The 21079-nt window shown below is 40.5% G+C and overlaps 2 protein-coding genes across 2 annotated transcripts; both read right to left on the minus strand.

Moving 5' to 3' along the window:
- Positions 1-4611: 4611 nt before the first annotated feature.
- Positions 4612-5541, minus strand: LOC101823769 (olfactory receptor 4X1). Its single transcript, XM_005064565.1, has one exon. The coding sequence runs from the start codon at positions 5539-5541 to the stop codon at positions 4612-4614; it is 930 nt and encodes a 309-aa protein (XP_005064622.1).
- A 12515-nt stretch (positions 5542-18056) lies between these two features.
- On the minus strand, positions 18057-18986 carry LOC101823507 (olfactory receptor 4X2-like). The gene has a single exon (XM_040744922.1). The coding sequence runs from the start codon at positions 18984-18986 to the stop codon at positions 18057-18059; it is 930 nt and encodes a 309-aa protein (XP_040600856.1).
- Between the last annotated feature and the right edge of the window lie 2093 nt (positions 18987-21079).

Consider the following 21079-nt stretch of genomic DNA (forward strand, 5'->3'; position numbering starts at 1 on the left):
GTTCTAGAACAAACAGAAGCAAACTTACCCTGAGGAGAAGACACCAAGAAATATTCAAACTGAGGACTGAAATCAATAAAGTCAAATCAAAGAAAGCAATACAAAGAATCAATGTAACAAAGAGTTGGTTTTTTGAGAAAATCAACAAGAGACACAAACCTCTATCCAAGTTAACTAAAAGGCAGAGAGACAACATGGAAATTAACAAAATCAGGAATGAAAAGGGGGACATTACAATGAACACTGAGAAAATCCAGAGAATCTTCAGGTCATACTTTGAAAATCTGTACTCCACAAAATTTGAAAATTTAAAGGAAATGGACAATTTTCTGGACAGATATCACTTACCAAAATTAAATCAAGAGCAGATAAGCAATTTAAACATACCTATAACCCCTAATGAAATAAAAGCAGTCATTAGTCTCCCAACCGAAAAATGCCCAGGCCCAGATGGCTTCAGTGCAGGATTCTATCCGAAATTCAAAGAACAACTAATACTAATACTCCTCAAAGTGTTCCACACAATAGAAGAAGGTTCATTGCCAAACTCTTTTTACAAGGCTACAATTACCTTGCTACCCAAGCCAAAGAAAGACACAGCTAAGAAAGAGAGCTACAGACCAATCTCCCTCGTGAACACTGATGCAAGACTATTCAATAAAACACTGGCAAATCAAATCCAAGTACACTTCAGAGAAATCATCCACTATGATGAAGTAGACTTCATCCCAGGGATTCAGGAATGGTACAACATATGAAAATCTATCAATGTAATCCACCATATAAACGAACTGCTAAAGAAAAACTACATGAAAATCTCACTAGATATTGAAAACTTATACAATGCAAAAAAAACATCTTCAACAAATGGTGCTGGCATAAATCCAGCCACTCTGAACCTCTTCAATGAATTGATACAGGGGGTAGCTTTCTGAACATAACACCAGTAGCATAGACACTGAGATCAACAATTAATAAATGGAACCTCCTGAAACTGAGAAACTTCTTTCTGTAAGGCAAAGGACACAGTCAACAAGACAAAAAGGCAACCCACAGATTGGGAAAAGCTATTCACTAACCCCACATCTGACAAAATTTACAAAGAACTCAAGAAGCAAGTCTCCAAAACACCAAAGGATCCATTTAAAAAGTGGGGTACAGGGCTAAATAGAGAATTCTCAATAGAGGAATCTAAAATGGCTGAGAGACACTTAAGTGTCTTAAGGATTTAGCCATTAGGGAAATGCAAATCAAAACAACTCTGAGATACCATCTTACTCCTGTCAAAACACCAAGGATAACTTATACTGGAGAGGGTGTGGAGAAAGGGAAACACTCCTCATCTGCTGGTGTGTGTGCCAACTTGTACAGTCACTATGGAAATCAGTATGGAGATTCCTCAGGAAAATGGGAATCAGTCTACCACAAGACCCAGAAATTCCACTCTTAGGCATGTGCCCAAAAGATGCACATTCACATAACAAGGACGTCTGTTCAAGTATGTTCATAGCAGCATTATTTGTAATAGCCAGAACCTGAAAGCTACCTAGATACTCTTCAATTGAAGAGTGGATAGAGAAAATGTGGTACTTACATAATGGAGTACTACTCAGTGAAAAAAAATGGAATCTTGAAATTCGCAGGCAAATGGATGGCACTAGAAGAAACCATCCTGAGTGAGGTAACCCATTCACAAAAAGACAGACATGGTATGTATTCACTCATATGTGGATTTTAAGACATGGAGCATGGGATTGCCCACCTACAATCCCACTGCCAGAGAGTTTGGGAAACCAGGAGAACCCTAAGGGAGATATGCATGGTACTTTGTAGAAGGGGAATGGGACAGGATCTCCTGAGCAGATTGGGAGCATGTGGGGAGGGGAGAGGTAGCTGGGAAAAAGAGGAGAGGATGACATGGGGGAGCACGAAGGTTGAGTCAGGGGAAGAATAGAAGAGAGAAGTATGAGAGATACTATAATAGAGGGAGTCATTATAGGTTTGAGGAGAGATCTGGCACTAGTGAGATTTCCAGAGATCTACAAGGATGACACCAACTGATAATCTACGCAATAGTGGAGAGGCTACCCTAAATGCCCTTCCCAGACAATGAGATTGACGTTTACCTTATATGCCATCCTAGAGCTTTCATCCAGTGGTTGATGGAAGCAGAAGCAGACACCCACAGCTAAACACTGAACTGAACTCCTGGAACCCAGTTTCAGAGAGGGAAGACCGATGAGCAAAGGGGTCAAGACTGGACTGGTGAAACCCACAGAAATAGCTGACCTGAACAAGGGGGAGTTCATGGACCCCAGACTGATGGCTGAGAGGCCAGCATGAGACTGATCCAGACCCCCTAAATTTGGGTGTCAGTGAGGATGCCTCAGCAATCAATGGGGCCCCAGATAGTAGATCAGTATTTATCCCTGGGATATGAATGGACTTTGGGAGCTCATTCCACATGGAGGAATTCTCTCTCAGCCTGGACACGTGGTGGAGGGCCTAGGCCCTGCCATGGATGATATGACAGACTTTGGAGATTCCCCCATGGAGGGCCTCACCCTCCATGGGGAGCAGAATGGGGATTGGGTGGAGGGTTGGGGGCTGGGGGGGTCATGGGAGGAGGTGAGGGAGAGGGATCTTGGATTGACATGTGAAGCAAGCTTATTTCTAATTGAAATAAAAAAGATTGCCTTTCAAGATAAATAATAAAGTTGTTGGCCTTTTCAATAAAGTAATTGGCCCTTTCTTTGTCACTGCAAAATGTCAGTAAAGGACCTGACAAGAATAGCTTCCTTGCCCACATGGTTAATCTACACTACATTGCTTGGGTATGAATGTAAATGGGTTCTTCGGAGCTTTTCACTTGTAGTATATGAAATGTTTAATCATGTAAGGGATATGGAAAACATGCTGTTTTATTGTTTATTTTGTATTTATTGTAATCATTCACTTGGGAAACAGAATGTAACCACATTTTAATTCCTATACTGCCTGGAAACCTTTATTGGAATATATAAGCTGTAGTTACACCAACTCCACGCATTCTTCTCAAAGCCCTGTGCAGGTGGACGATGGCCCCCCAAAACAACAGTAGATGACACCAACGGACATGCTAACATAGAAGGAAATCTCACTGGGTTTCAACCATAAACAAAGAACTGCAGGCAACCAAGGAATTCTGAGAATAGGAGAAATAATCTTCCCTTAGGAAGAGCTCACCAATTGTTTATCCAAAACCGAATGGTCAGCCCTGAAAACAAAAATGCAAGTAACATTTATATAGACTAATTAGGCTGTATTTATGTATTTAGAATAGACACACACCACATAGTGTGTGTGTGTGTGTGTGTGTGTGTGTGTGTGTGTGTGTGTGTAACAGAAGCCATACATTTAAGAGAGAATCAGACATGGTGCTTCCTAGGATGGTTTGAATGAAGGAAATGGAAAGGGGAAAATAATTTTTTAATGATTTTTAAGTGATTAGGCATTGTTATGTAGGAGTTCAATTGCTTTTTCCCAACCCTCTGCCAACCTGCCGTTGGCATTGGACCCACAATAACTCTACTCCAGGTACTGATGTACTGTCAAGAAGAACTTTTTCTGTTTTCACAATTTTTATTTATATACCCAGAAGAAACTCAGCCTTTGGGTCAAGGAGTCATATTTATATTCTCTCCCCCCCACACACACACACTTTATCACTACAATAGTCAAGATGAGGGAAGCATTTGTCAGGTTCTGAGCACTTATGAGCCACTGGCTAGTTATGATTGAATTTAATACAATTTACTTAAATTCATTTATTCAGTTACTTAGAACTCATGACATTTGTTTATTCCTTCATATATTCATTCATTTACCATGATTTTGCTATTTTCTCAGGGTTTTGAATTCTGTTTGTATTATATTACTACACAGCTTCCAGGGTAAACACCTTAATAGAAACTCTCAGTTCCAGGATAAGAAAATATAATATTTTATCTATTTGTTGCTGTCATTGTTTTCATATTCCATAGCTAGTATTTATTCATTCACTCATTTAATCAGCAAATACTAATGGAACACCAACAAAATGCCAAGTAATGTTCTAGATACTTGGGACACATCAGAGAATAAAACTATGAACACTACCTCTTTATTTCCTCTTTTTGTTTGTTTGTTTGTTTGTTTTGGTTTTTCGAGACAGGGCTTCTCTGTATTGTTTTGGAGGCTGTCCAGGAACTCACTCTGTAGACTAGGCTGGCCTCAAACTCACAGAGATCCACCTGCCTATGCCTCTTGAGTGCTGGGATTAAAGGTGTGTTCCACCAACACTCAGCCATATCTCCTCTTTCTTTATTTCCTTCCTCAAACTTCCCAGACTGATCTGGGGTTCCGAAGAAGTTCACTTTCTCCAGATTTGCCAATGTGCCTCACGGCCACCTGTAGCACTGGAATATCCATCTTACCCCCTTCCAGATATCTTCACTCTTTTTCTATTAACATAAAGATGAGGAAATGGAAGTTCCAATAAGGTCACTGTTAGACAAGGTAGAGACTGAGTGCGTGCGATCTGAAGTGTCCCCCAGCTTCCCATTTCTAGTGTCCCTGTTTTGCCTAAGTTTTCTATTTTTCTTCCCAAGTCATCTTCCTCCCTACAAGTCTCCTCATGGCATTTTTCACCTCAGTGTTTCTGAAAGAGTAAATAATGGGGTTCAAGAGAGGTGTGACAACTGTATAAAACACAGCCACGATCTTGTCCACAGGGAGGGTGATGCAGGGTCTCATGTAGACAAAAGAACAGGGTATGAAAAACAGCCCCACCACAACAAGGTGAGAGGCACAGGTAGAGAGGGCCCTGCGCCGTCCTTCTGCTGTGTGGCTCCTCAGGGAATGTAGGATGACCACATAAGAAACCAGCAGCACCGCAAAGCTGATCACTGAGATGGAGCCACCGTTGATGATGACTAGTAGGCTAATGAGGAAGGTGTCTGAGCAAGCCAACTTCAATACTGGGTGGACATCACAGAAGTAGTGGTCAATGATGTTGGGACCACAAAAGGGCAGCTGGAAAATGAGGAATGCTTGCCCAGCAGAATGCAGCAAGCCCCCACTCCATGCTGCCCCTACCAGGAAGCCACACACTTTCCGATTCATGATGGTGACATAGTGCAAGGGCTTACAGATAGCCACATAGCGGTCATAGGCCATCACTGTCAAAAGAAAGATTTCAGTGCCACCAAAGAAGTGGAGGAAAAATATCTGTGTGATGCATCCCTGGAGGGAAATTGCTTTCCTCTTGAGCAAAGAGTCAAAGATGAGCTTAGGGGCTGTGACAGAACAGTAACATAGTTCTACCAACGACAAGTAGCTGAGGAAGAAATACATAGGGGAAGAGAGCCCTTTGCTGGCCATAACAGTCACCACAATCAGGCCATTGCCCAGTACAATGGCTATGTACATCAAGAGAAACATCGCAAAAATGACCTTCTGTACATGCTGGCTCTGGGAAAATCCCAAGAAAATTATTTCTGTTATGTTGCTTGTAGCTTTCATGTTTTAAAGTGTAGTTTCTGGGAACCTAGAATCACAGAAGCCAGAATCAGAACTCCATTAGAAATGAGAGGCATCTTCTTCAGGTTCTGGGGTCTGGTATTACCTCCCGCTCCTTTCTCTTCCCCTCCCTCCCTCTCTCCATGTTTTGATTTGGGTTTCCCCAAAGCAAGGATTCCATGGCACAAGTGACTAAAGCAGAAATTATCTAATGGTGGATATTAATCTCAGGCTGCAATTTGACTTGGTAGTGCTATAAATACATAGGAATTACCTGACTATCCTCAAAAATGTCAGAAAGCTGTATATGATGCAGCCCAGAGGGAAATGAGACAATATTTTATAAATAAGAAAGATAACACTTAGGTTCACCCATGTACTTAAGATCACAAATACCATACTTAGACAATTGTTTGTATTCTTCAAGCATCTGCCCTAAATCTGAGACTCATAGTGACTTAACTGATCACATAGTCCCCCCCTACACCAGGAATGGATCAACATTCTAGAAGGAGTGATAGAATTTCTCAACTCTAATTGTTCTTCAATTGATAAAACTTACCAGGCTCCTGACCTTGTACATGCTAAAATCAGATTATCAAGTATTAAAAATAGTTGGTTATACTTTTATTTACCTTATCACACTACTCATGGCATCTGTGAGGGGGTGTTGCTTAAAGTACTTTTGCAGTGGAGGCATGTATAACACTATCTTTAGAATGTTCAGTGTTCCAGGATCCTGATACAAGAATCATCCACCCAACACATGCACAGAAGTGGTGGGTACACATGCATGTATGTGGAAACCAGAGGTAACTCTCAGGTAAAATTCCTCAGAAGTGCCATACACATTATGTTTTTTGAGACAGTGTCTCTCACTGGCTCATGGGGCTTGTAAATTCTGGTAGGCTGGCTGGATAGCCTGCAAACCTGAGATATCCACCTGTCTCTGCCTCCTCAGCACTGAGATTATAAATAAGCATCATCACATCTTGCTTTTCACTTGGTTGCTGGGAATCAAATTCAGGTCCTCAGTTTTTCATGGCAAGCACTTTACCAACTGACATATCTTTTCAGCTATGATTTGATTTGAGTTGGGTTGGATTGGGTTGGCTTGGCTTAAATTGGGTTTAGTTTAAGATTATTGATATTTAAAGTATCCTTACAATGTAATCATCTTAAAAACTAAAAATTAAATGTATTTAGGTGGAACAACAATAAAGGAACCAACATCTTCTCAGTGGAAATGAAAAAGCGTTTGAGAGAATGTCATAAAGGGGTTATCAGACAAGTTAAACAAGGACAACAACAATGACATTTCATCTATGGGGCATAAATTATTTTAATTCTAAATTCTTAATTATTGGAGACAGACTAAAAGACTGAAAGATAAGTACACATTCTTATCAGGCAGAAAGCTAACTGACTGTCTCTAGGATTTGAAGTTAATAAAACTCTAAATAGAAATGAACATAGAAGCTTAAATTAAACTGACCCAATAAACAATTTCCTTGAGAACCTTTCAGATCATTCCAACGAATCCAGAACCTACTCTGTGATTTCCTGTATGATACTTCCTGCCTTAGAATCCCATATACCATGCTGTTCTAAAAGATGTAACTGGCCCAGTTGTTCTTCCTCTCCCACATTTTCTCCAAAGAGATAGCATGGGGATGGAAGAGATCAACCAGGCACAGGAGCTTCTTTATTCATTTCCTTTCATTCAATAATCATAGCTGTTCATTTTGGAAGGAAGTTCATGGGATTCTCATCCTTCTGAGGAAGACTCTGGGGCCTGGATGGCATGGAGTTGGGATGAGAACCAAGTTTCACAGCTTCTGATCAACAGTGTCTCATCTACCCCCTCCTCCTCTGGGGCTGACCCAAATCTGTCTCCATTCAGGAGGCAGACCAGAATTACAAATTATGGGCTCCATCCAATTCCAGTGGACCACTTACCCTGGATATAATGCCTACTGAGATGGCGTATCTTCACAGCTAGGAGGTTGTGAAAGGGAAAGCATATTTCTGGAGTCAGACAAGCTTGAGTGCCAGGAACAAATGACCTTTGTAAGACTTGTGTTCAGGACCACAGAGCTTATCACCAGCACTAAGCCCCAAGAGTTAGCTTAAACTTAAGTGTTTGACATACATCCATCAAGTCTCACCAGCAAAACTGTAAATTCTTGATGGCACCTAGAGAATGTCTTATATCTGCTGTAGTGCTCTACACAGACTTACAAACAGTAGATACTAATAAATAGCTTGGTGTGATCTCTGAGTTCTCTGTCTATTACCTCATGTATTAGGAAGCCAAGGCAACAATGGAGGAGTGTGGATGGAATTTCTGTTCCGCCTTGTTCCACAGCCATTTAGCCCCAAATAAACACACTGATGCTTATATTAATTATAAGCTGTTTGACTGATGGCTCAGGCTTCTTATTGGCTTTCTCTTTCTTAATTATTAACCCATTTCTATTAATCTAAGTATTTTCATGTGGTCTTATCTTACCAGAGAAGGGTCCAAATCTCTCTCTCTCTCTCTCTCTCTCTCTCTCTCTCTCTCTCTCTCTCTCTCTCTCTCTCTCTCTCTCTGTTTCTCTCTGCATCCTCTCCCCAGAATTCTTCTCATCTCGTAATGCCACCTATATACAGAAGGACATCCCCCATCAGAGGAGCGCTCAAAATGGACCAGATACTCAAAAGTACATGGTCTCTTTTAAAAGAAAATAACTCCAAGTACACTCTAGAAGAGGCTTAGTGGCTGAACTTACCTTGGAAATACTTAATTGCCTTGATTCTTAATTTTACCTTCCAGATATTTTATAGTTCATTTTCACAGTCACTCCTGAAGAAAAAGTTTTATGTCATTAACCATATCCAAAAACAAAGTGATCAAAGAAATATAGAGTGTGTTAGTGTTTGTGAGTCTAAAACTTGGAAATGTCAATTCAAGATTATTCCTCAGCAAAATTCGGACTTTTTTCTTTTTATAGTGCTGGGGATAGCAACCAACGCCTCATGTATACTCCATGAGCACTCAACCACTGCATCCCATCTCCAGACCCAAAATTCAGATTTCTGGGTGATCTCCATTCAGGCTCAGATGAAGTTAGTAGATTTATGTCCTCAGAGAATGTCAGGTATAAGAAAGTCTTAGCCAAGGCCCTTGAAATTCTCAAAATAATATTTCTTTAAAAAAAAGCTTTACCCTCTCTGAGGAATGGATGAGGGAGTGGGGTAGAGGGAAGGAGGGATAGAGGGAAGGAGGGATAGCAGGAGGAGGGGAGGAAGGGAGAATTGGGATTGATATGTAAAATGAGAAAAGATTGTTTTTAAATTTTTTAAAAAATGATTAAAAAAGCATCAAGTTGAGGCAGGACCAAGCTGCTCCCCCTGCATCAAGGCTGGGTGAGGCAACTCAACAGGAGGAATAAGTTTCCAAAAGCCAAGAGTAGGCAGGAGTGGATAGGGAATGGTAGGAGAGGATGGAAGGGAAACTGTGATCAGTATGTAAAATAAATGAAATAAATAAATGATAAAAACAAAAAAGGAAACAGAATGAGAATAAAAGTTTACTTGGAATACAAGTAAATAGTCAATCACGCTTTGAAAATGTATTGCATACTGGTACACTAACAGAGTTTTATAAACAAATTCTGAATGACATCACACACAAGCTGATGCGGAAAAACAGTTCAACACTCTCCTTATACTGAACCCAACATTCCTTAAGAGCTGGACAGAATCCTTGTTCTTAGCCCCAATATATTTGATCATGACCTTACTCGGCATACATTCTTTATACATTATCTTACAACTGCCATTTATCAGTCCTTTCTATATAGTAAGCTCTCGAGTGTGGTGCTGTTATTCTCACATGTTCCCTCTGGCATCCATCCCTCTTTACCTCTTCTCTCTACACTTTATTTTAACACTGTTCCCAGATGATAACATTTTGAATTAATTTCTTAAATGTACAAATAAAAGTGATCCTTTTGCTTTACATCAAAAGAACGTACAGCAACCAATTTGGAAAGCTAACATTGCAAATATTCCTAGCTAGCCATGTGACCAGAAGCTTGGCTAAAAATGACTGGCTATAACATCTGCTCTGAGCCAAGGTGCAAACTAACTCTCACCCTGTCATTTAGTCAGATAGGCAAGATTCTGACATAATGATAACTAAGGCCATCCCATCAGCTGATTGAGAGCAAGTCTGAGAAAGGCTTTCTGTTATGAAAGCATGTGAAGCAGGGGTACCAAGAGTGAAATGAGCTATTGTAGGTACTGGGTGTGCTGTGCAGCTGGTAGACTGCTTACCTAGCTTGTAGAAAGTTCCAGCATCGCATAAAACTGGATGTGATGTACATGCACTTGGAGGTGGTTGCAGGAAAATCAGAAGTTCAAGATCATCCTTGGTTACCTAGCAACTATAAGGCCAGCCTGGGATATGTGAGACCTTATTAAAGAATGAAGGATATAAGAAGAGAAGAAGGAAGGGATAGAAGGAGTATGTCAGTGTGTGAAAGGCCCCACCCAAGTATCTGTCCATCCATGGAAGAGCTCAGTGAATGGAAAAGACTTGGAATCTGCTCCACCCCTGTGTGACAACTCCAGCACTTAATGACCTTCCCATTAGGAAAGTGATAAGAAAGTATAATAGGATCATTCTACCATAAGACCTAGGAAAAGAAAGTTGGAAACATTTGCTGGACCAAGGATCCTGAACCATTTAAGGTATGAGGGATGAAGAATTTAAATCAGAGATCTGAATTCCCTGAGCATCCTCCACCTGGGGAGTTTCTGAGAACAACAAAAGTCAGGTTCTAATTTACTTCATTCAGGTTTAAGGGAGTTCTCTTTAATTAATCCAATTAGAAAGCCAAGATTTCTACTTGCCCCCTCATGATTGGCCCCTGCTGATCTGGCCCCAAAGGTGCTCCCTCCTCTATTCTCAGGTTAGTGACAGAGAAGGATGCAATATCTCAGGTCACTAGAACATTCTCAGAGGGCTCAAGATGGCCTCTCCTGTCCTCTTCTTATACTTCATTGTACCTATGATGTCAACAAGTTCCAGAAAAACTTCAGTCAAGGAAAGCCAGGTCATCTCACACATGTACTTTAAACATCTCTGAGTCATAGCATGGCCTTTGAGCTCATTTACTCACTCATTGTAAAGATGAGAGAGTAACTAAAGTGGAAACAGTAGCCCAGCTCTTAACATCTGTTGTAAGATTCTTACAATTGTTCATTCTTACAAGTATAAGCATTTTATGAAGAATTCCCAGAACATGGTGAAGGGGCATCATAAAGTCTAGAGTTCTCTAACTACAAGATAGGCATTCTAAAGCAACAGTTTGCATTTGCATTTCTATATCTTTCTACGTTTCTAATTTCTCATATAGTGAAAGTGATATTCTCCCATAGCAACTGACATTCCCATTTGAGAGATTAAGCAAAGAAGTTTCTGAAAGGTGAGGAAAATTGTTCAGACCAAAAAAAATCATAAATGATTCTATTGAATCAAATTATTAGGAGTTGTAGAACTTACCTACCCACAATGTAACCAGCAGCTGACACCCTGTGAAGGAGCTAGCAGAAAACTGATGTGAGACATGCACTTACTGTCATCTGCTCAGTGTAGTGACACTGCTTCTTCAAAGTCCCGAGAATTATAAACCAAAATCTAAAAGTGACATTACTCCTCCCATCAGTATCCTACTACAAACACTACACAAAAACACAAACTCTATTTTCAAAGCTGCAGAAGAATGAAAATAAATCCCTATCTATCACTCTGCACAAAACTCAAGTCCAAGTGGATCAAAGACCTCAACATAAAACCAGATACAATAAACCTGATAGGAGCAAAAGTGGGGAGTAGCCTTGAACACATTGGCACAGTAGGTAACTTCCTGAACAGAACACAAATCTCAAAGACACTAAGACCAACAATTAATAAATGTGGTATCATGATACTGAAAAGCTTATATAAGGAAAAGGACATTGTCAGTAGGACAAAACAGCAGCCTACAGAATGGAAAAATACCTTCACCAACCCCACACCTGACAGAGGGCTGATGTCCAAAATAAATAAAGAACTGGAAAAAAAACTAGGCATCAACAAACCCAATAATCCAATTCCTACATGTAAAAATTTATGGATAAAGAGCTTTACTGTGTGATTTAGTGTATCACACTGCAGATTCCATGGTGGGATTCTCCTTTCTTCAGTTATTCACCCTTCTCTTACATCTTATTTTGTTTTATTTGTGGGGATGGGTGAGATCAAGAGACATGATGTGGAGACTTGATGGGAAAGACACAAATAAAAAGAAAGTTTAAAAATCTTTAGGAAAAAGTGGCATACAGATATAAACAGAGAATTCTCAAATGATAGGAGCACCTAAAGAAATGTTCAACATCCTTAAGCCTCAGGCAAATGCAAACCAAAACAACTCTGAGATTCCCCCTTACACCTAATAGAATGGCTAGGATTAAAAACACAAGTGAAAGCTCAAGCTGGAGAGGATGTGGACCAATACCACAAGAATATTTGCTCAACTATGTTCATAGCAGACTTATTGGTAGCATACATGTCCCTCAACCAAGAAATGTGGTAGATTTATAGAATGGACTACTCTCCAGCTATTAAAAACAATAACATCATGAAATTTACAGGTAAATGGATGGCACTTATAAAAATAATCTTGAGTGAGGTAACCCAGACACCTCAGAAAAACAAACATGGTATGTACTCGTTTATATGTGGATGTTAGCTGTAAAGGATAGCCATGCTACAGTTCACAGCCCCAGAGAAACTAAGTAGCAAGGAGAGTTCAGTGAGGGACATATGAAACTCCCTAGGAAGGAGAAATTGAATAGACATCGTGGGGAAGTGGGGTATGGGAACAGGAAGGGTCAGGTTGGGGGAGGGTGAAGGGAGAGAGTACTGGTAGAGACAACTGGAATTGGGGGATCTCAAGGATGAACTAGATATCTAGTGCAATGGAATTCCCAGGAATCTAAGAAGTTGATCCCAGCTCAGTGGAGGGATTGGGACACCACCCAGCCACATAACTTCAATCTGTTCTGACTATAAAAGTTGCTGGGTAAAGGTGATGCAGAGAATGTGGGAATGACCAACCAATGATAGGACTAGCTTGAGATACATGCCATAAGAGGAAGCCCAGCCCTGACACTGACTATAGGGCCAGGACCTAGAGGCTGCATAGCCTGGGAAACCTAGAATAGAACCAAACATGACTGACAAAAAAAATGAAATGATTCTGCTATACCCATAGACTGGTGCCTAGCCCAATTTTATCAGAGAGGCATCATCCAGCAACTGATAGAAACAGAATCAGAAGCCCATAGCCAAACATTAGGGGGATCCCAGGGAGTCCTGCAGAAGAGGAGGAGGAAGGATTGTAGGAGAGGTCAAGGATACAGCAAGAAAATCCATGAGATCAACTAACCTGGGCTCATACCGGCTCACAGAGCCTGCATGGGACTGAAGTCGGCCCTCTGCATATATGTTACAGTTGTATAACTTGGTCTTCTTAAAGAACTCCTAACATTGGGAGCAGAAGCTGTCTCTGACTCCTATGCCAGCTTTTGGGAACCTTATCCTGTAATAGGTTGTCTTGTCTAACCTTCAGTTATGCCTTCCTATGTCAATATCCATAGGAGGCCTTCCCTCCTCTGAATAGAAACAAGGAGTAGGGCATGGTGGTGGCTTATGGAGGGGAAGGACTGGAAAGAAAGGAAGGAGGGGAAATGGCTGTTGGGTTGTAAAAAGGTAGATAAATAATATTCACAGCAAAATAAAAATAAAGGTGGTGCATACCTATATTTTCTTCATTGTACTAAATCTTTCACTGGGTATAAGTACATCAAAAGAGCATGTTGTATACCGTAAGCAAATATAATTGAAGTGGTGCTTATTTTTATTTAATAGTTTTTATATTTTCTGAGAATTTTGTACATGAGCACATTGTGTCTTTATCACCCCTGCTCCTTCTTTTTCACAAAAAAACACAACTTCAATTTTTATTAATATCCATCCAGATAGTTATGCAAATCAATCATAGTTACTTTCCTTGTCTGCTCTACTTTATGTTCCTAATAAATTGTTGTGACGATTTTTAAATGTATATATTATAAAATCTTTAAAAAACTTTTACAAAATGTCCCTTTAACCCTACTACTTCAGTGAGTAATTCCTAAATCCAAAGATGCTCTCTGAGATGGACAGTGTCATCTTCAAAGTTAGCAAACTAACATTTACACAATCCCACAACTTCATCTAAAAAGATCTCATCCACAAGCATACATTACATACAATTGTCATCAGTTCATAAAGAACTGAGACATGTTATTTTTTTTCCTTTTATTGAAACTAGATGGAAATGACCCAGGAGGCTCAAGCCTGGAATCATAATTAGGATTTTTTTTTCTTTCCACAAGTAGAAAACTGAAATACATTCATTCTGAGGCCTGGATCCCTAAGTGGGAAGCCGGACATGAGGTGCTGGGAATGCAGTTGACTGGGGAGAGAGAATCTGAGGGAAACAGGGAAGATGGAGAGAATGCTGAGGAAGCTGGAGAGCAAAGGGGAGGATGGGAGCACATGAAGAATGGGGGAGGATCCAGGCCTCAAAGGGAAAGGGACACCAAGAAGACAAATAAATGAACAAAGATTGCAAGCTATACACAAGACATTTCTGTCAAAAGAACAAAGGAAGGATTGCATAGCAAAATATCACCCCTCATCAGCAACCTCCAAATTTTTGATACATCTAGGGATATCTTACAGGAGCACTAACTGTTTTATGAGGTTTCCTAATACACAAAAATCTTGGCTTGGGAAGCTGTCATATAAACTGGATTTCACTGTTGATTCCCCTAGTATGTAAGATAGAATTCTCACTACATTCTCATTGTCAAACTAAAATAACACATTTACTTTTTTCTTTTTTCTATTTTTTAGGATTGCCATTATCTTTTTTAATATTTTTATTTAAATTAGAAACAAGCCTGCTTCACATGTCAATCTCAGCTCCCTCTCTCTCCCCCTCTTTCCCAGCCCCTCAGCCCCCCAGCCCCCCACCCAATCTCCACTCCATTCCCCAGGGAGGGTGAGGCCTTCCCTGGGGGATCTCCAGAGTCTGTCATTTCATTCAGGGCAGGGCCTAGGCCCTCGCCAAAGAGTCCAGGCTGAGAGAGCCTCCCTCATTGTGGGATGGGGACCCAAAGTCCACCTGTATGCCAGGGATAAATACTGATCCACTACCCAAGGCCCCATAGATTGACTAGGCTCCTCGCTGACACCACATTCAGGGCGTCTGGATCAGTCCCATGCTGACCTCCTAGCCCTCAGTCTGGGGTCCAAGAACTCCCCCTTTTTTCAGGTCAGCTATTTCTGTGGGTTTCACCAGCCCAGTCTTGACCCCTTTGCTGTCACTGGGTTCCAGGAGTTCAGTTCAGTGTTTAGCTGTGGGTGTCTGCTTCTGCTTCCATCAATCATTGGTTGAAGGTTCGAAGATGGCATATAAGGAAGTAGTCAAACTCATTATCAAGGAGGGGCATTTAAGGTAGTCTCTCCATTATTGCTTAGTTTGCCAGTTGGTGTCATTCTTGTAGATCTCTGGAAATCTCACTAGTGCCAGATCTCTCCTCAAACCTACAATGACTCCCTCTATCATGGTATCTCCCATCCTGCTCTCCTCCATTCCTCCCCTGACCCTACCTTCCTGCTCCCCCAGGTCCTCCTCTCCCCTCCTCCTCTCCCCCTCTCTTTCTCCTGCTCCCCCATGCTCCCAATCTACTCAGGAGATCTTGCTTCATTTTCCCTCTCTGAGATACCATGCATATCTCTCTTAGGGTTCTTCCTGTTTCTCAGATTCTCTGGCAGTGGGATTGTATGCTGACACTCCCCTGATCCATGTCTAAAATCATATATGAGTGAGTACATGCTGTGTTTGTCTTTTTGTGACTGTATTACCTCACTCAGGATGGCTTCTTCTAGTGCTGTCGATTTGCCTGCAAATTTCAAGATTCCATTGTCTTTTTCCGCTAAGAAACGAACACTCCTCCACTGCTGGTGGGAGTGTCAACTCATGCATCCACTTTGGAAATCAGTATGGAGATTCCTCAGTATGGGAATCAGTCTACCACAAGACCCCGCAATTCCACTCTTAGGTATATACCCAAAGATGCACATTCATACAACAAGGACATCTGTTCCACTATGTTCATAGCAGCATTATTTATAATAGCCAGAAAAAGGGAACAACCTAAATGCTCCTCAACTGAAGAGTGGATGGAGAAAATGTAGTACATTTACAAAATTACACATTTTCTAATATCACAGAGAATAAATGGAATTACTGGGTTTTTGTCAAACAGAAATGTCATTTCATTTTCTAAAAGGTTATGTAATGACTCTTGGAAGGTCCACCATAAAATTTCAACTTTTTAACTGTTTCTTCACACACCTCAAAAACTTTGTAGGAAAGTCTAAATGCAAGCAGGATTACCTATCACATTATTACTTTCTTGTCATGTCAGAAAGTTGGTTTTACACACAATTCCCCAAGTGATAAAATGCTTCACACAGCATCATAGTGACATGTTCACCTAAGTTTCTGCAGGGACATGCTTGAGGCTGTGCCAATAACCTTCCTGAACAAACAATTTTAAAAGAAACTTCAGATTTAGGCCTTTTTCTGAAGGATTCTCAGAGGGACCACAGGGTTCTCACATGTTATTTCCTGGAGAGCCCTAGACAGGTTTTCCACAGCCAGATGTTACTAACAGCTGTATCTTGTGGTCTGCCAAGGAACAAAAGGCATCTTTAATGGTGGCCATGGGAAGCCTCACCCTCTCTGAGGAGTGGATGGGATGGAATGGGGCTGGAGAGGAGGAGGAAGGGAAGGAATGGGAACTGGGATTGGTATGTAAAATGAAGAAAGATTGTTTTAAAATAAAATATTGGAAAAAAAGAAAAAACTATGTGTGGACACCACCTGCCCTTTGGAAATCCCTCCAGAGGTACTTAGGAGTCTTCCAGTTGAGGAGTGTTTGAGTAACAGGCTATGAAATGTTATCCAAGATTTGTAAGGTACCTGTTGCATCTTTAGTGGGAGCAGGGAATTTTAGAGATGTGATCTTCCACACACATACTATAGTGACAACTATCTATCAATCACTTAAATGAATTACGTTTTATTTCACTTTTACAAATAAAATAAAAAGAAAATGCTTTTTCTCATATGTATACACATATATATTCCCATAATACATCCTTATTGTGGTTTTCCCTCCCTCTATGCTTCCCAGTTCTTCCCTACCTCCTCCCCCATCCAGATGCACCCTTCTTCAATCTCTCATTAGAAAACAAATCGGTTTCTAAGAAGTAACAATAAAATAAAACAAAATAGAAACTAACACATAGGAATAGGACAAAACAAAAGAGCCAAAGAAAAGACAAATAAGACAGATATGGACACAGAGACCCACTCATGTGCAATCTCAGAAATTCCATAAAAACATACATTGAAAGCCATCACATATATGCAAAAGATCTGTGACATTAAAAAAGAGAGAATAATTTATATTTACATATACATAAAATTAAAACTAAAAATGAGATTTAAAAATCTTTAAAGAAAAAAAGAAAAGCCCTGGTACAATATTATAAGATGAGAAAACTCCAAAGATGCCACTGAGTTCACTTTCTGTTGTTCATCTGCTGCTGGGCATACAGCCTGTCCTAAAGAGTAACTTAAAGGGGAAACAATTCTTCAATCTTCCTTTCTTCCCACTCTTTTGAACAGTGAATTACCAGCAATAATGCAGACATCCTTCAATTTGATTTTTTCTTAACCTATTAAAAAATTTTACTTAGATTATTTGTTTTTGAAAGAATAGCACAGTTACGATGTTGGGTGTCTCTAGAACATATCATATACAGAGCTATGCTCCATTGGTTTAGCTCATTGCTAGTGATATTCACTTTGGACAGTTGTATAAGAGATATTTAACAAGTTACATGTTTCCTTTTGTAATTAACAAGCATCTGTCAAGACACAATGAGATAGCTCATCCATTCATTTATTTCATACACAAAAAGTAAACTATTCTGTTAAATGAAATGTTTGTTTCTATCAAACAGGCATTTATAAGACAAATTGCTCAAAGTAACCCTGTGAAGCAAAGATATGTCTGTCCCATGTCACAGTAAAATTACCATAGGAAGTGAACCTAAACCAAAATAAGTATAGTCTAGTATTCTGCTGCAAATATTTGCTACAGTATTATGAGTGGTGGCAAAATGCAAACAATATAAAATAGCTAGTTATTTAAGACTATTTTCATAAAGGAACTGATTTACAAGTATTTTAGATGTTGTTCACCAGTTACAGTAATGCTGAGCATCACTTCCACTCACAGTGCCCAATCAATTTGGACCCAGCACCATTCCAATACTGACAGCCACTAATACCCAGACTCTATTTCTCATCTACTTTCAGTGCCCTGATCCATAGACTTTTCATGGCTTTCTTCACTTCTGCATTTCTCAGGGAATAGATGATAGGGTTGAGGAGGGGAGTTATCACTGTGTAGAACACAGCTACCATCTTGTCTACAGACAGAGTGGCTGAAGGTCTCAGATAGATGAAGACACATGGACCAAAGAACAATACAACCACAGCGACATGGGACCCACAGGTGGACAGAGCTTTGCTTCGTCCCTCAGAACTCTGTGTTCTCAGATGAAACAAGATGACTACATAGGATGCTAAGAGGACCACAAAACTGATCACAGACAGTGTACCCCCATTGGCAACAATCAGAAAACCAATAAGGAAAGTGTTTGAGCAGGCAAGTTTGAGCACAGGAAGCAAGTCACAGAAATAATGGTCAATGACATTGGGGCCACAGAAGGGTAAGCGGAAGATGAGAAGGATCTGGACAAAGGAGTGCACAAAGCCTCCCATCCATGCTGTTCCCACGAGGACAACACACACCTGTCGGTTCATGATGCTGGTGTAGTGCAGGGGCTTGCAGATGGCCACATAGCGGTCATAGGCCATCACCGTGAGCAGGAAAATCTCAGTGCCACCAAAGAAATGCATGAAGAAAAGCTGTGTCATGCAGCCCCACACAGATATGGATTTCTTCTCAGCTAGGAGATCCCAGATGAGTTTGGGGGCTGTTGTAGAGGAGTAGCAGATCTCCACGAAGGAGAGGTGGCTGAGGAAGAAGTACATGGGGGATCCAAGACTTCTGCTGACTGTGACAGTGACCACCATGAGGAGGTTCCCCAGCACAATGGCTGTGTACAAGAGCAGAAATATCACAAAACAGACTCTCTGCACCTCTTGATTGGGAGACAGTCCCAGAAAAATGAACTCAGTCACATTGTGTATGTTAGCCATGAGGGAGGAAGTTGGGTGGTATGACCTGAAACGCCACAAAAGACTTCATGAAATAAGTAAATTAAATCTTTTGCAGGATACCTGTGAGCTAAGTATTTTTAAAATGAGCAGGAATTAGTAACAAAAAGATGAGAGTTCCAAACGGATGAAGAGAGTGTCAATGTATTGTGTATGACTGGAATTATGGAGAAAATAACTAAATGTAAAGCTGCAGGAAAAGAATACCCCTGATATATGAAGGGGTGTTGTGGACTTTAGAGTTTACCTATAGTCAGTGAGGAACATCAAGAGTGTGTCAGCTGAGGAGCACAGACTTACTTACAGAGGGTGGACTCAAAGAGAGATGATCAATTAAAAACTCAATAAATGCACTTATTGTTCAACATGGGACATCCAGGATAGTATTGCTATATCCAAGTTATATGCTTTTCTAGTACTTTTAAACATCTTTGTTGTACTTTCCCCTACAAATTTCCCTCTTTACCTTTCTCCTAGCTCATTTTCCTTTCTTGGTTTACAGGGGATGGTCTCCAACCTCTCACACACTCATTAGTGTCTTCTCAAGACATGTTCATGCTGTATCTCCCTTGACACTTCGCACCCCTTAGAGAGACTACAAGCCTGTACACAGTCATAGCCTGTAATTTCCATTCTGCTGCTCCTCTGGATTCTCACTCTATATAGTTGTTTGCTTGATGACATCACCATAATTCAACCCATGCACAATTTTCTTCTTTGCTGACATGATCATTTCCTCTAGCCCTGTAGCTTCAGTGTCAGTTGTCTTACATCCTTTCATAGTGTCCACTCATGCTCTGAGACATCATCCCCTAGAGACAGCTCTCCAGCTCCTCAGAAAATCACCCAGACTGCCACTGACTGACTTGAAAATCTCCTGGTACGTGAAGTAGTTGAGGACTGTATGTATCAACAGAACCTCTCCTACAGCAAGACTCCAGGGCTCCTGAATGTAGGAACCAGGTGACTTCCACTCATATCACAAAGGGACACACTAGTACAAACACAAAAACAAAAAGAGGGTGAAGACCAAAAACTCACTCATGAAAGAAGGCACTACTCACTGGCTGGATTCTTGATCTCACATTCAGTTTTATCATATGGCTATTGTGTAATACATAGAAAGTTCTTTAACTTCTTATAGGCTAAGATTCCAATCAATACCATGCATGTAACATATGACTCCAGGATTGAGACCACAGTTTTCATTCCCAGTTTCTTGGTGCAGGTGAAGTTCTCATCATATGACTCTTCATGCTCTTCCATAGGTCCTCACAACCAGTGGTCCTTCTTATCCCATGACATTTTAGAATCAAAGCACTTACCATACTGAATTATAATTATTTATGCAGTCATCTGTCTAGCTATAGCCTGAGCTTCCTTAAGGCAGAGACTATTTCTTTCTCACCACTTCATTGCTAGTACATTATGTGTCTCCTTGTAACACTCCCTTTTCTTTCAAAGTACACTTAGTTATCACAAGAAGCCCATGAACAGATATTAAAGTCACACCAGAATTCTTCTGATTTTGCTGCTCTGAATAAATATACATATGCCAAAAAAAGTCTCTGGGTTCACGCCGTTTCTTGGTGAGACAACAGAGAAGCATTAAGCAAACTATGACCTACCCCTGTGCCCCTGTAGTAACAGGCTAGATCTGCTTCCCTTTAAGTCTTAAACTTGGAGATATCAAGACTATATATAGATACAGAGTCACTAGGACTCATCTCTACCCAATTTTTTAGTAAAAGAAAAGTAGACTTGCCTCCCAGATGTTCCATAGAAAACAGATCACCCAGACAGCTCAGCCTTAAGTTCATGCTGCCTAGATGATACCCAGGGAGAAGACATGATCAGGTAAGAGGACGGAGCCCCCCAGAGATCTGCAGTCCCTTTTCTTTCTACTAAGAAAGAATGCCTCATGGGAAGCAAGACCTCAAAAGCCTCTATAGGAAACATTAGATCAGAGAGAAATGCAAACCAGTTGCATTCACTCAGTGTTCACAGACTGTTAACCCATAAAGGTCTGTTAATAGGTGAGAATTTACCTACCCATCATAAGATTAATCTGGTAT

Source organism: Mesocricetus auratus, unplaced genomic scaffold (assembly GCF_017639785.1).
Source record: "Mesocricetus auratus isolate SY011 unplaced genomic scaffold, BCM_Maur_2.0 Super-Scaffold_100004, whole genome shotgun sequence".
NCBI classification, from domain to species: Eukaryota; Metazoa; Chordata; class Mammalia; order Rodentia; family Cricetidae; genus Mesocricetus; species Mesocricetus auratus.